Here is a 12671-nt window from a genome sequence, read left to right on the forward strand (position 1 = left end):
AAAGTTTGAAATAAGCGGCTTTAAAATACATTAAAAACATAGTGGGCCGACCTAAATTTCAAGATTTGTTTGAATTAACCGAGACTCTGAATTGTTAGAGTTTGAATTATTGAGAATCTACTGTATTTTTTGTCGTCCATTTTGTCTACACAGGGTTGTGAGCTGGCCAAGATACCACCGTGGGAAGGTATAGGCTAGAGGCAAACAGCCTTGCTGCAAAAGGAAGGAAACATGCCAACATAGCTCCTCATCAAATGGCGGTCTGTTCAGATCGCCTGCCATTTAGAAACTCCAAGTGCTGCTGCCACCTTTTCTTTGAGAACTTGTTACAGGCGTCTTATGCAATACGTGCGGGGATGTTGCATGTGAGAGCAAGGCGTTCTAGTGTTTGCCTTTTCAAGGGCTGCTTACAAGTGTCATCTAGTTGTCTGACTACTGTTGCAGGCACCTGGCTGTTTCTCTAAGGCCAGATCCCAGGTAAGCCACTACAGAGGGGAACATGCTAAAGATCCTCATTTATCATGTGTGAAATGATTTATGAATGTCAGATATCCATAGCCTAGCAGTGTCATCTTCTCATAATCTGGCTATAGTGGAAATCACTGTGCATACAGATGGTTGAACACAGAAAAAGCTATGTGGACAGAAAGAGTGCAAACTATCCCCTGATAGTTTGCGCTGATCACTGTGTGCTTGCGTGCGCGCTGGTTTGAAATGAAACATTTGGAGGTCAGTGCTTGTGTTGTGCCCCTCCTCTTTGTCTCCACTTTTTCTCCTAACTTTGCACTCAACCGGTGCAACGCAATAGGAACAAAGCAGAATGCCAACACCTGTCTAATTGAACGAAGCCTTGTGTAGTGTAGTTACAAATACAGCAGAAAGTTTAGACATGCGGCAGTGCAGTGCAAACAAGGCTTATATGTAATTTCGAAGACAACTGCAAAACATAGCTTGCAACCACGTCACACCACGGAACTCTGGAATATGATCTTGGAAGGCGCCACCATTACCGAGCACATTGCGGCAGCCAACACAGCATCGACCTGTGTGACTTCTGCATATCCTATCAGCGCCATAAGTTGCAATGGCGACAGGGGCAATATTTGGCCGCCTTAAGAGAAGTGTAAGTCAAATAAAAGGCACCAGACTCACGGACGTACTCTTTGACGAAGCTAATAAAAACCAGTGTGACCACGCAAAGGAGCTGTCCAAAAAGCAGAGTTTGTGGCTTGCCTCTGTCAACATGAAGGACCTCAAAACACTAATCAACGTTCGTGTATGTGGGTGTCATTTCATAACCGGATTGTGTTTGCAAATCTCCCCATCTTTGCTTTCAGCATATTACCACAGAGTTGATAAGTCCTCCCACCGTCGTATACGAGGCAAATTTTTGTAGAAATGACACCGAGAGCGTGCCTTGCTCTTCAGGGAGGCCCACTAAGCACTTCAACGAAACAAATCCTGAATACAATGCATGGATGCTGACCCGAAAGGCGCATTTTGATGGAGGCGGAATGTTAGAGGTCCATATACTGTGCGGTGTGAGAGTAACTTAAAAGCACCGCAGGTAGTCATAATTACCTGGAGCCCTCCTATATGGCGTCTCTCATAGCTTGGGTCACATTAAGATGCGAAATTCAATACACCAAACCGAAACAAACCCTGACTGGATGCCAAACAAGTTATTCAGCCGTGGATGCAAGCAGCAGTCAGCTGTGTCAGCTTCGTAAAATGCGCCCGGCAAAGAACGGCTGTGTTTCTCCAATGGGTGCCTTCTTAGGTGAATTGTGGGAAGTCGTTGCATCCAGTATATAGACACCATTATTGTCTCGGACGTTGCCCACCTGGAGAAACAGAGTTCACCTGTCTACACTAGTTCACTGGCACGACGACACAGTTAGACTTCTTGGCACTTAGTTTCCGGGCGCATCCACTCATAAGGTACTTGTGGCCAAAGTGATTTGTAAGCCGTCGTCCGGTCTAATGAAGCATAACCTTTTGACAACACGAGATAATTTAAGTGTCAATGTGGTTAACCACTGGTAGCAGGCTTGCATCGGCATGCGCATCAATCGGCAGCTGACATCAATCCACTCCGTCACACCGGGTGAGTTCTTCTTTGTATCTGGTCCTACAAGTTCATCAAAGTATGTGGGAGAAAGTCATGAACAATTTTCCTCCGCAATATGCCCCAGCCAAAAGATTAAGGCATACGCACAAGGCAAAACAACCTGCCGCGCGGACATTGCTCACGCCATGACATATGAGCTCGGTGATGGCAGATGCGAGACCCTAAAACAGGAAGTGATGTCACATGCCAGCTATGTATTAGGAGATAACCCCCCCCCCCCCTTTTTTTTTACTGGACATGCGCCTGTGCACAACAAAATAAATTGCAAACTACTGTGAACAGTGGACAACAACAACTTTTGTGAAAGATTATGCGGACGTGCGTACCTTCGGCCCATCGCTTCTGCGACCGCAGTGCGAACTGGTCCACCTCCTGACGACCAATCTTGTACTTATCGGCCAAGTTTTCGGCGGTGATTGCCATGGGCAACTTACAGTACATGTCCGTCAGTGTGGCCAGCAAGGAACACTCCATCTGCACCGACAAAGACATAACACGTGGTCAGGTAAGCTGGCTCGACTGGCACCAAAGCCACGTACAGTCTCTGCAAGAAGAAAAGAAACCACATAGAGTGTGAGCGTTTCTCCAAATTTCACGTGCATTAAGCTGCACCTGTAGAATTGCTGGTGTGAAAAATACGAGGCAGTTGAGGTCTGTCCTTCTCTCCAAAGCTTTGAATGCAAGCGCATCTGTTTGGCTTGCTCTATCCACTTTGGTCTGGCTGCATTTACAGTCAACGTCTGACTTTTCGGACTCCTTAGAGGCCGCGTAATCGTGCGAAAAAACGAATTCATGCTTTTTTATTCTGCTCAAGCGGTCACGCCTTGAATAGCTTTAATGCCCCCCAGTGCACTTACCAGGCATTTCGGTGCACGCCCAGGCTCTCACAAATACATTCGGTACTAGCCGCGAACCGAGCTTAACTACGTGCCAACCGCCACTTGCAAATCTGCATCTCGTGATGAGTGCCGCTGATACCAGCAAAGCGCAGAATAGATTACAGCTCTCTCGCATGAAAACGATGACCCAGAACACAAAGACTGTGGTGGAAGAGCGGACTCCGCCGATATCGCCGAATCTCCGCCGATACACAGCATTTGCTGCCGTGTGAACCCGACCGTTTCTAGTTGTGTGCAGCACATCGCCAACTAAGCTGACACCGTCACTGTACTAAAGCTGTACCATACGCACGCATTTGTCATGAAAGGGTTCATCATGCCCACTCCGTCCCTGACCGCACACGAGCACAACTATGCGGAGCTGGTTTCGTTCGTGAAGGCAATGCGTCTGTGCGGCTCACTTAGCGGTCTCGCACAAAGAGGCAGCATGAACAGCGGCGCGGCACGTTTGGGTTCTCGCCTATTAAATGCATGCAGTACGCATGCAACTGCGTTAGGCCACATGCACTACCGACAGAGCAGTTAACTGAAGAAGCTTACCGTAAGGGTTGTAAGCGATTAAACCTTACTGGCGCATTTGCCACCTGCCGCCATCACGCCTCCGTGCATTTCCATTGCTTATCCGTAAAGACACTGCCGCATGGCACCGTGATAGCGGCCCCTTTGAATTTCTGGTCTGCTTCACTCCTTAACATTTCGGCATTGCGGCAAAGCTGACTTTCAGACTCTGCTACTGTTGCAAACAGATCGACTCGCGAAAGCACTGGTTCGCAAAGCACTGGTACGAGATGATAGACGCGGCAGAGGTGAAGGCTTAATGCCTTTCGGACCTGCAATTTGGGCAGAAAGTCCGACAAATTAGATGCCGCAGAGTTTCAGCGTCCGAAATTTCGGACATTTTCATACATAGATGTTTATGAAGCTGGTGACGGTGCCGCGAAAGCGTCAGAATTTTTGAGCATGTCCGTAAAATCGGGCGCCTGAAAAATCAGTAGTTTACTGTACATAACCGGCCTCAAGATGATGACTCGGCAGCCATTGTCAAACAAGAGTTATTCGGAGACAAATGGTCAGTCAAGCATTGAAAAGTGTGCCTGCAGTGTGGTAAGCGAGTGTTGCACCATGCCAACAATGAGAAGGGGTGCGTAATATGTGCGCGTAAGCAGGTTGTCCGATATACTCGCGTTCCCTTGGTGTGACTTCTATGATGCTATTGATAACAATCGGAAACCACGTGTCAAAGCTGTTCAAGATGGCTCCCAGGAAGAGTGTGTCATCCACTGAGAAGGTTGAAAACATGGTGCAACGACTCGATGCAGCACAACTTCACCGCTATTCTGCCATGACTGTGACAGCCAGGGAACATTGGCTGTCGCATTAGCTCGATCATCGTGAGACGGGTTCAGCCAAGTTTTTCTAACATTGTGTGGATAACAGGCGGAGTGAGCAGCAGAGCTTCATGCCATCAACTCCTGCCTTCTATACTGTTCCTCTACAGGTCCTCGACAAAAGAATTTGCACAATTCATCTAGTTGCTCAGCTATAATCACGCTCAATGGGGACTCTATAAAGAGAAAGTTTTGTCATTCAGACATTAAAGCGCTGGAGTGAACAGTACATTTTCAAACTTCTTTTTAAACTCAGTGGCTACTTCACCTGTGTAGCAGAACATAGACAAATGCAGGCGGGATTACCTACTGTATAGAAAATTTTGCTATTGAATTAGCTGTAGGAGTAATGCGTACTACACACACCATTCTACATTTTGGTGTAGCTTCAATTAAGAAAGTGAATTGTGGCTGCCATTGTAGCTACTTGTGGATTAATTCTTTGGTGAGTTACCTCCAAGGCATCTTTAGAACTTGCTCCACAAATGACTCACCACGTCGCTTTAACAAGAAGGAAGGCCAGTGATCTAAAAAGATGAGCAGTGGCTAAACAAAGGACTCTGAAGCCATTAATGCAATGAGGGTCTCTCTTGGCACCCTACTTTAAATGCTGGTTCAAGTGGGATCTTTTTTAAAACAGATGCTGATCATTTCATGCTGAAATTACCACTGGGCCATTTAGTGCCAAATGTCTCAGCCATTTTAACAACAATACAAAATGTCCAAACAGATAACTGCTAGAACATTTTGGAGAGAAAAATTTTTTGGTCACGTGGGAGCCTTCTGAATTTCTCAGGATGCCATCCGAGAGATGTTTATCATAAAGTTTATTCTGAGAATATCGTTTGCAGTGTCACTACCAAATTTTGTTTACAGATTATACAAAGCCACTTGTGCTAGGCGTTCGAAGCCCATTAACATTAGTGCAATTTTTCTGCCACACATGCTTCCAGAAATATTGCCAAAATGTTCTATGTTTCCATGTTTTTTCCCCTGTAAAGTTGTGCTAAGTATGAATATCTAAGCAATGAGTACTTACTCTACAGAAGGCATATTTTGCGTGAGAAATATTTTCCGCCCAGTGAAGTTTGTAAATCTTACGAGAAAAAATGACAAATTTGAGAAAATTTTCATTTTTGTCCACACTGAGATGCGTGCTTCAAATAAAAATCAGCTTTATACCTCAACAGAAAGAAAATGAATACCGTATTTAGTCTATTGTAACACGACCACAATTGCAACGCGAGGGGTGACTTTACGTTGCGTCCAGGAAGAAAAAATAGTATACAGTATTTCCGTATTCAACTGTAACGCGAGGGTCAACTTTAGGTAGCAAAAATCTGAAAAAAAAAACTCGCATTACAACCAAGTAAATATGGTAGTTTTTCTTATATGGCAAGTTTTATCATAATGTTATTGGTTTATGAATGGAAATAAGTTTTGAAATTCGCCATTGATGGCGATAGGGAACTTCTATGAGGAAGCTGCAGTACGAAAAAAAGGGAAGATAGCTGTCAATGGCAGAAAATTAGGAGCTGTAACGAGATTAGAGTTGCCAGTTCTGATTATAATAAACTGAGGAGGGCTTCTTTTTTTGCTGAGTCACTTGCAAAAATGTCCAGCTGCTTGTCACGTTTTTTGGGCTTATTCACATTTTTTCTCCAAATATACTTACTTTAGAACTCGTCCCGGTTACTATAGAGCGTTTGTCCATGACTGTGTTGCGCATTTAAATCAAACAGACGCTGGGAGAAAAGTAACATTCTTCGTGCACCTGCAAAGGTGCTTAGAATAGAGCGGATACCACGTGGAATACGATTTCAAAACGTAAATATGTGTTTTCATTCATAGCTGCGTATATTTTTGCTGTGAAAAATTAATTTTTTACATTCGCTTCCTATTTGGGTGACTTTTTCATTATATTTGAAAGATATCTCAAAGAATAAAAAAAAAAAGTTAAATTCCTGCTTCTTTTGGGCTTATATTCGGGACGATTATTAGCTTGTTAGCTCGGTAGCACTTGACAACTCTGAATGAGATTACGAAATATCCAGGCATTGGGAGTAGTCAGCAGATGCAATAAACGAATTAGATATTGATAGGCTAATAATAAAAAAAAGCAAAAGGTAACTCAGCAGGAGTAGTAAATTACTATAATTAATTCACCTGACACACAAGGTTGAGAAGTAGACAGATGTGGATGTATGCATACATGTATTAAGGTATAGGTTAATGAACTCAAATAATGCATCGAAAATCACTTACATAGTACATTAATGGTGTATGGTACAGTAAATGGACAGTGTTGGTTTCAGTTTTATGTCTCCGTACTGTTCCATATTTTATTGTGAAATTGTGCACGTTCATAAAGAAAGCTTTCTGGCCTGCACTTTGTGCAATTTTTACCCGATAGATTACTTTACTTTTTTTGTATTTGAGCATGAAATTTTAGACTGGGGCATATAATTAAATGTACCTTTTCGAAGAAACAAAAAAACAGTACGGCCAAGAAAATATTGTCCTTATTTGTCACATGCCGTAAGAGGAACATTCCAATCAATCTTTTTTTTCTCCTAATTATACCTCACATAACATTTTAAAGTTTTAGGTTCAGACTATTTGAAAGAGATTAAAATATAATCTGAGAAAATTTCAGGTCGGATAGTTGCAGAAAAGGTACGTCAAGTTTGGAAAATTTTCAAAAAAATTAATCGAGAGAAAGATGCACTTTCATGTTAAAAAACAGTCGTGGAAAGTTTGCTATCAATACTTACGAAAATGGCAGGAAATGAATAGAATGAACCAGCCTAGCCATATTTGTTATAAAAAATACATACACGCAGAAACAATGATGGAAAACAACATGTCAACAAACCCTCGAAACCATCAGGAGGTGCGGTGTTTGGTGCGGTTTCAAAAGGGCTTCAAGCGCTCCTATGTGCTTGTCAATGCACAGTTTTGCTCCTCTGAGTGAGTATTATTTTCTAGTAAAGCAATAAAAAAAGAAATCGTGTTTTTGCTCGATTTACCATACCATACCTCTTTAACACATGAAGAATAAAGGCACTGCACAGGGTATTTTCACAAATAACCGAAGTGGTCCTTTCTACCACTGTCACTTCATACCATGAGTTTCTTGAAGTTTCCTTCTGTGGGCTTTCTGACTCCACTTTTGTACTGTTAATCACATATTGTCCGCCCAGCCGACTAATTTTTTTATTATTATTTTATTATACTTGTGATTATGAAGGTTGTGTAGACAAAAAAATTGAATTCGCAATAGTGGTTTCAACCCCGCAATTTAGCTGACAAAAGTTGCTTTTTGCTTTGAGTTATGCAAGCCGTGAGAGATGGCCCCATGTACATAAGAGTCATCACGTGCACGATAAGCAGAATCTTTCTGCACCATAAAAATGTACCAATGAACAAGGCGAGAACCTTCTATACTACACGCTCTAATCTACTTGAATGACTCGTGATTAGCACATGATCGGACTCGTATATCAAAATCTGTGGCCCCCATTACAGTGACTAGACTGCAGTTTCTTTCATGCTTCATTAGCAAGGATGAATAACCAAACAGACAAACAAACCTAGAAGACGTGACGGCATTCTTACTGTTACTAACAGCGCAAAAAAGGACGAAGGACCAGGAAGAAACACAGACAAGCGCTGACAAGCGCTTCAAACACAGACAAACACAGACAAGCGCTTCTTCCTGGTCCTTCGTCCTTTCTTGCGCTGTTAGTAACATTATGGATCACCAACTTACCCAATGAATCGCTCTCTTAAGGCATTCTTACCTCAGGTTGCAGTCCAAACTTGATGCCGAACCTGGCACCCCTGACAACGAAGGGACTCAAGCTCATGTTCTCACTGCCAAACGTGAGCGCAATCTCCGCATTTCCAAGGAGGATTTCCTGCGTGCAGCAAAGCCAAAGTTCCTTCTACCAACTCTTCGCACGCAAAGCAAAATTGAAAATAGATAGTGCACAAGAAGAGAAACAAGGATAAGTTCATGACAACTCATCACTGGCTACTTACAGCGCTAATTAGACAAGGACTGAGGAGGTAAGATCGCTATACGATAGCCATTGCGACGGTGTCGCGATGTTTTTTTCTTCTTCGTCATCTAATTAGCGCTTTAAGTTGTCCAAAAATAGCTAATGCATTCTGCATTTATTTTGTATTCCATGAAGGTTTCTTATGTGAGAGATATCAAACATCAAAGTTGTGCCAGCTATTCTAGAGTGCAGTATGTCTACTTGACATCTTGACTGCTAACAAAAAGATGAGGACATTGAAAGGAACGACAACACGGGCGGTAATCTGAAACCAGAAGTTTCGCTGTTCCATCTTTTTCCACCAAAGTTTCGCCTTTCACTGTCCTTGGTTATTTGTTAGCAGTCAAGATGCCAAGCAGTGACCACCAAATAGGCCAGATTCAAGTTCTTTTGCAGTACATCTGGTGTGATGTTGCTGCTGGCTGATTCACAGAGTGTGGCACTGAAAATGGTCAAGTTCAGATTACACCAACTCATTTGTGGGACCTTTGGCAGCGCCGTTGCATGCAACCATGATAAAATAATAAAGGGTGTGGCGCTTCAGAGGCCGAACCATTGTACATCTCCTGTAAATATTAAAGCAATTTCTTCGTAACAGTTTTGGTAACAAGTTATGGGCAGTCAGCACCAAAATATGCAGGCTGAACCATGAGTTCTTTAAGTTGCTGTCTTGCTGAACTTGCATTAAGATACTTTATCCACAGTACAAAAGAAAGCTTCAGGTCTAAAATTATAAAAAATTATGTTTCATTTTTGGGAAAAAGCTGGCCCTGCATGTCAATGTCAGGATCAGGGTGCAGGCCTCTCTTTCTAGAGTATAGGACACAGGTGCATTTCTGTGAATTCATTTTGAACCCATTATCGTCTGCCCCGTCCAAAAACCTTGTTCAGGCCAAGCTGAACGTGTCACTGACAAATTGTGAGATTACACAATTTGATTACATAAAGGACAGCTGAGGTGTTCTTAGAATTCGGTAAAATTTTGTGATTAACAAGGACAAACACTGTTGCCAACGATGTTGCAATTTTTTCTGTGGCTATTGCAGCAGGAGCTTCTCAATACAAGGCAGGAAAGTTTGTCTTGCTCCGCCCATACGAGTGCACTGAACGTGTGAGCGTGGAAACGAGCCAAATGGAACTGTGTCCTCTTCAGTTCCATTGGCAGAGCCGTGCTGAGCTCCTAAGAAAGGTTGCCATCACTCACTGACCTGAACTAACTTTATCTACTGGAGGCTCAAGTGAGTATTGATACACTGAAACTGTTGCGGCTGGATTAAAAAACTCGCCATAACGACAAACAGTCGAGCGCAATGCGAATGAGCATCTCTTGTATCTTCAACTGTGACCCTCGTGGTTAGCTCCGACTGAGCGCCATTGCTGGAGCTAATCGCGGAGGCCACATTTTAACAGTGCTGCTGTTGCAGACACGGCATACCAATGATGACATCACCGCATTCGCTCCGTCTCAAGGTGTGTGGCTACCAAAAAATGCTATTTGAGTTCACACTTTTGAGAACTCTGACATCGATATTTGAACTCAGCAGTTAGCAAACTGTGATAACACACTCCAAGATCATTAAAAAGAAGTGCTTGAGCTTCAGTTTAAATCACCGGGCATCAGCTCAACCCTCAAGGGCACCCTCTTTTCCCCAGACACCTCAACCACTGACCCCTAAGGTCACGGGATTGAACCCCTGCCATGGCGGCTGCATTTCAATGGAGGCGAAATGCTAGAGGCCCTTGAACTTAGATTTGGTGCACGTGAAAGAACCCCAGTTAATTGAAATTTCCGGAACCCTCCACTACGACATCCCTCATAATAATATCGTGTTTTTGGGACGTAAAACCCCAACAATTACTATTCCCTGAACATGGCGAAGCCATGCACGGTAAAGCGTGGGAGGGGTTTGAACACCCCCAATTAGTTCGAGTATGTGGTGACACTACTCCCCAAAACCTGCTCATGCATATGACTTTGCGGTGTGTTTGCGCCCCTATGGTATGTCAAGTAAATGTGTAGTTGTGAGCTATAAGAGATGGAACACTGAAGTTACCTTTTGAAGGTCACAGCGACTAAAGGCAGTTGGCAAGCACAAAAGTGTTCATGACACCAAATGCTCAAACAGAAAGGCATCTCTTGCAATTCCATATGTCACATTCATATCAGTACATTACAAATAAGCGCTGAATAAGCACGAATATGGCGTTCCAGCCCATATTGCTCTCGATAATACCTGTGGGGCACACCATCCTAATACACTACAATGCTGTTCCTATTAGCGCCTATGAAAGCTGTCAACAAGAAATCGTACATCATAGGTAAAAAGTAAGGAATGAGGACACAAGAGAAGAGAAGCAGATGCCGTGAAAGGTGCACTGTGGTGGAATTAAACACAAGCTGAGAAATAGCCATGCCACCCACCAATCAGGCGGGTCTATGCGGGAGGCACTTCATTCCTTCTTTGTTCAAGTTAATCGAAGGCTGGTTCATGCATTGCACTTGCACTGGTATGCCAAGGCTCAACCGTAAGACATATTTCTCTCTTCTTGCGCCTGTACAAAACTGAGCATTCATGAAATTTTGGCCTGCACTTAAAATCATAACAATGCAAGAAAAGATCAGATGCTGATCCTATGGTTAATGACCTTTTACGCTCACTTCAGCTACAAGTGATGCAACAGTTTGTGTGTCATATGCTGAAGTGACCAAAGCTGAGAGGAACTTGACAAACAACACCAGAATGGCAGTCTGAACATATTGCCATGCAAAACTACACAGTAGACAAATCCACGCCTCGCCTAGTTGTTTATGGTTCTTAAAAATCTTGAAATTCAGTGCAAGAATCACACGGACACACAAAGGTGTTGACTCGTAATTTCTTCTCGTGTCAGTGTCATTTTCACACTGAGTTTTAGATGTTCGAAAACACACAGCCGCTTCGTTCTGCAGAGACCAGGAATGGCGGTAGAGCCACGTTTGAGCAGGGCTTGCCTCAACGCCGCTTTACCTGAACACCATTGACTGCCGCCTGGAAACCAGAGCCACAGAGCCGGTTGACGTTGAGCGATGGTGTTTTCTGCGGCAGACCGCAGTGCAGGGCCACGTGCCTCGAGCAGTAGGGAGTGTCTTTCGCGGCAACCTTAGAAAAAAAGAGTGGCACGAAAAATTCCCTAAGGCCTGGTTGCCAATTCCTGTGACCCATTGCCCCTACACAGAAGCTCAGAATCAGATACCAACACTAAACTTCATTCCTCCCTTTTGGGACAGGAATGAAAAGCTGCTGCAGTGAGCATCTTAATTAAGAACCATTCTTTTTTTAAAAATTCTTCATTGCTGAAACTTGCCGAGTTTATGTATATCTGCGAGCTGTTTTCAAGTATGCAATCACTTTTCCGGTGAAATATGTACATCTTAAAGTCTCGAGCAATTTATGGGCCTTTTCCAGTGCAAGATTTTCCCTAAACTGAGAAAAAAATGAATTAGACCGGTATACCACGATAATATAGAAATAGAACTGTATGCAAGAATACAAGAATGGAAGGTCTAAACCCATTTGAACAAAAGTTAAGGTATGTTGAACACATGTGACCGAAATCCCAGTTGGCAAATGTTCAGCATTCCACAAATTTTGTTCAGATAGGTTTAGAACGTCCATATTTTTTTTCTTATTGCATACAGTTCCCATTCCAGACCACTGTGATGTGCTGAATTACTTTGTAATACTCCCCAGTTTAGAAAACACTTTTCCTGGAAAAGGCACACGAAATGTTTGACATTTTAAAAACTACATATTCTACAAGAAATATGATCACGCATTTGAAACCAGCTCACAATTATGCATAATGTCAGCCAGTTTCATGAAAATTGATCGGGAATTTAAAATAGCGTTAAACAGCAGCCCTTAAAGAGGGCTTACTGTCCACTTGACAGCACCCAACAGTCAAACTAGTCAGAGCGATCAAAGTTCACATGAATACAACATACTGTACATCAAAGAAAAAAAAAAGAATTTTTGGCAGAGAAACACTTCTACACAGAAGACAACATGTACAGTAGGAACAATATAATAAGATCCTATTATGAAAATATACCAGAACACGAATGCTGTTTGCCTTTATGCAATGAGGTCTGCTACATTTAAAAGACAAAATTTATAATGTGCCTGTCACAGAGAGGGATTCGGGGCTT

The 12671-nt window shown here is 43.0% G+C and overlaps 1 protein-coding gene across 4 annotated transcripts in view; it reads right to left on the reverse strand.

Annotated features, from left to right (window-relative positions):
• Positions 1 to 12671, reverse strand: part of LOC119406082 (3-ketoacyl-CoA thiolase, mitochondrial) — a 60843-nt gene that overhangs the window by 33455 nt on the left and 14717 nt on the right. For all 4 annotated transcript variants that reach the window (XM_049419298.1, XM_049419299.1, XM_049419300.1 and 1 more), the window contains exons 3-5: positions 11491 to 11622; positions 8222 to 8338; positions 2458 to 2605 (exon numbers count right to left, since the gene is read on the reverse strand). In XM_049419298.1, coding sequence (XP_049275255.1) covers positions 2458 to 2605; positions 8222 to 8338; positions 11491 to 11622 — 397 coding nt within the window. The remainder of the gene's footprint in view (positions 1 to 2457; positions 2606 to 8221; positions 8339 to 11490; positions 11623 to 12671) is intronic.

The sequence above is a fragment of the Rhipicephalus sanguineus genome, chromosome 9 (assembly GCF_013339695.2).
Source record: "Rhipicephalus sanguineus isolate Rsan-2018 chromosome 9, BIME_Rsan_1.4, whole genome shotgun sequence".
NCBI lineage: Eukaryota > Metazoa > Arthropoda > Arachnida > Ixodida > Ixodidae > Rhipicephalus > Rhipicephalus sanguineus.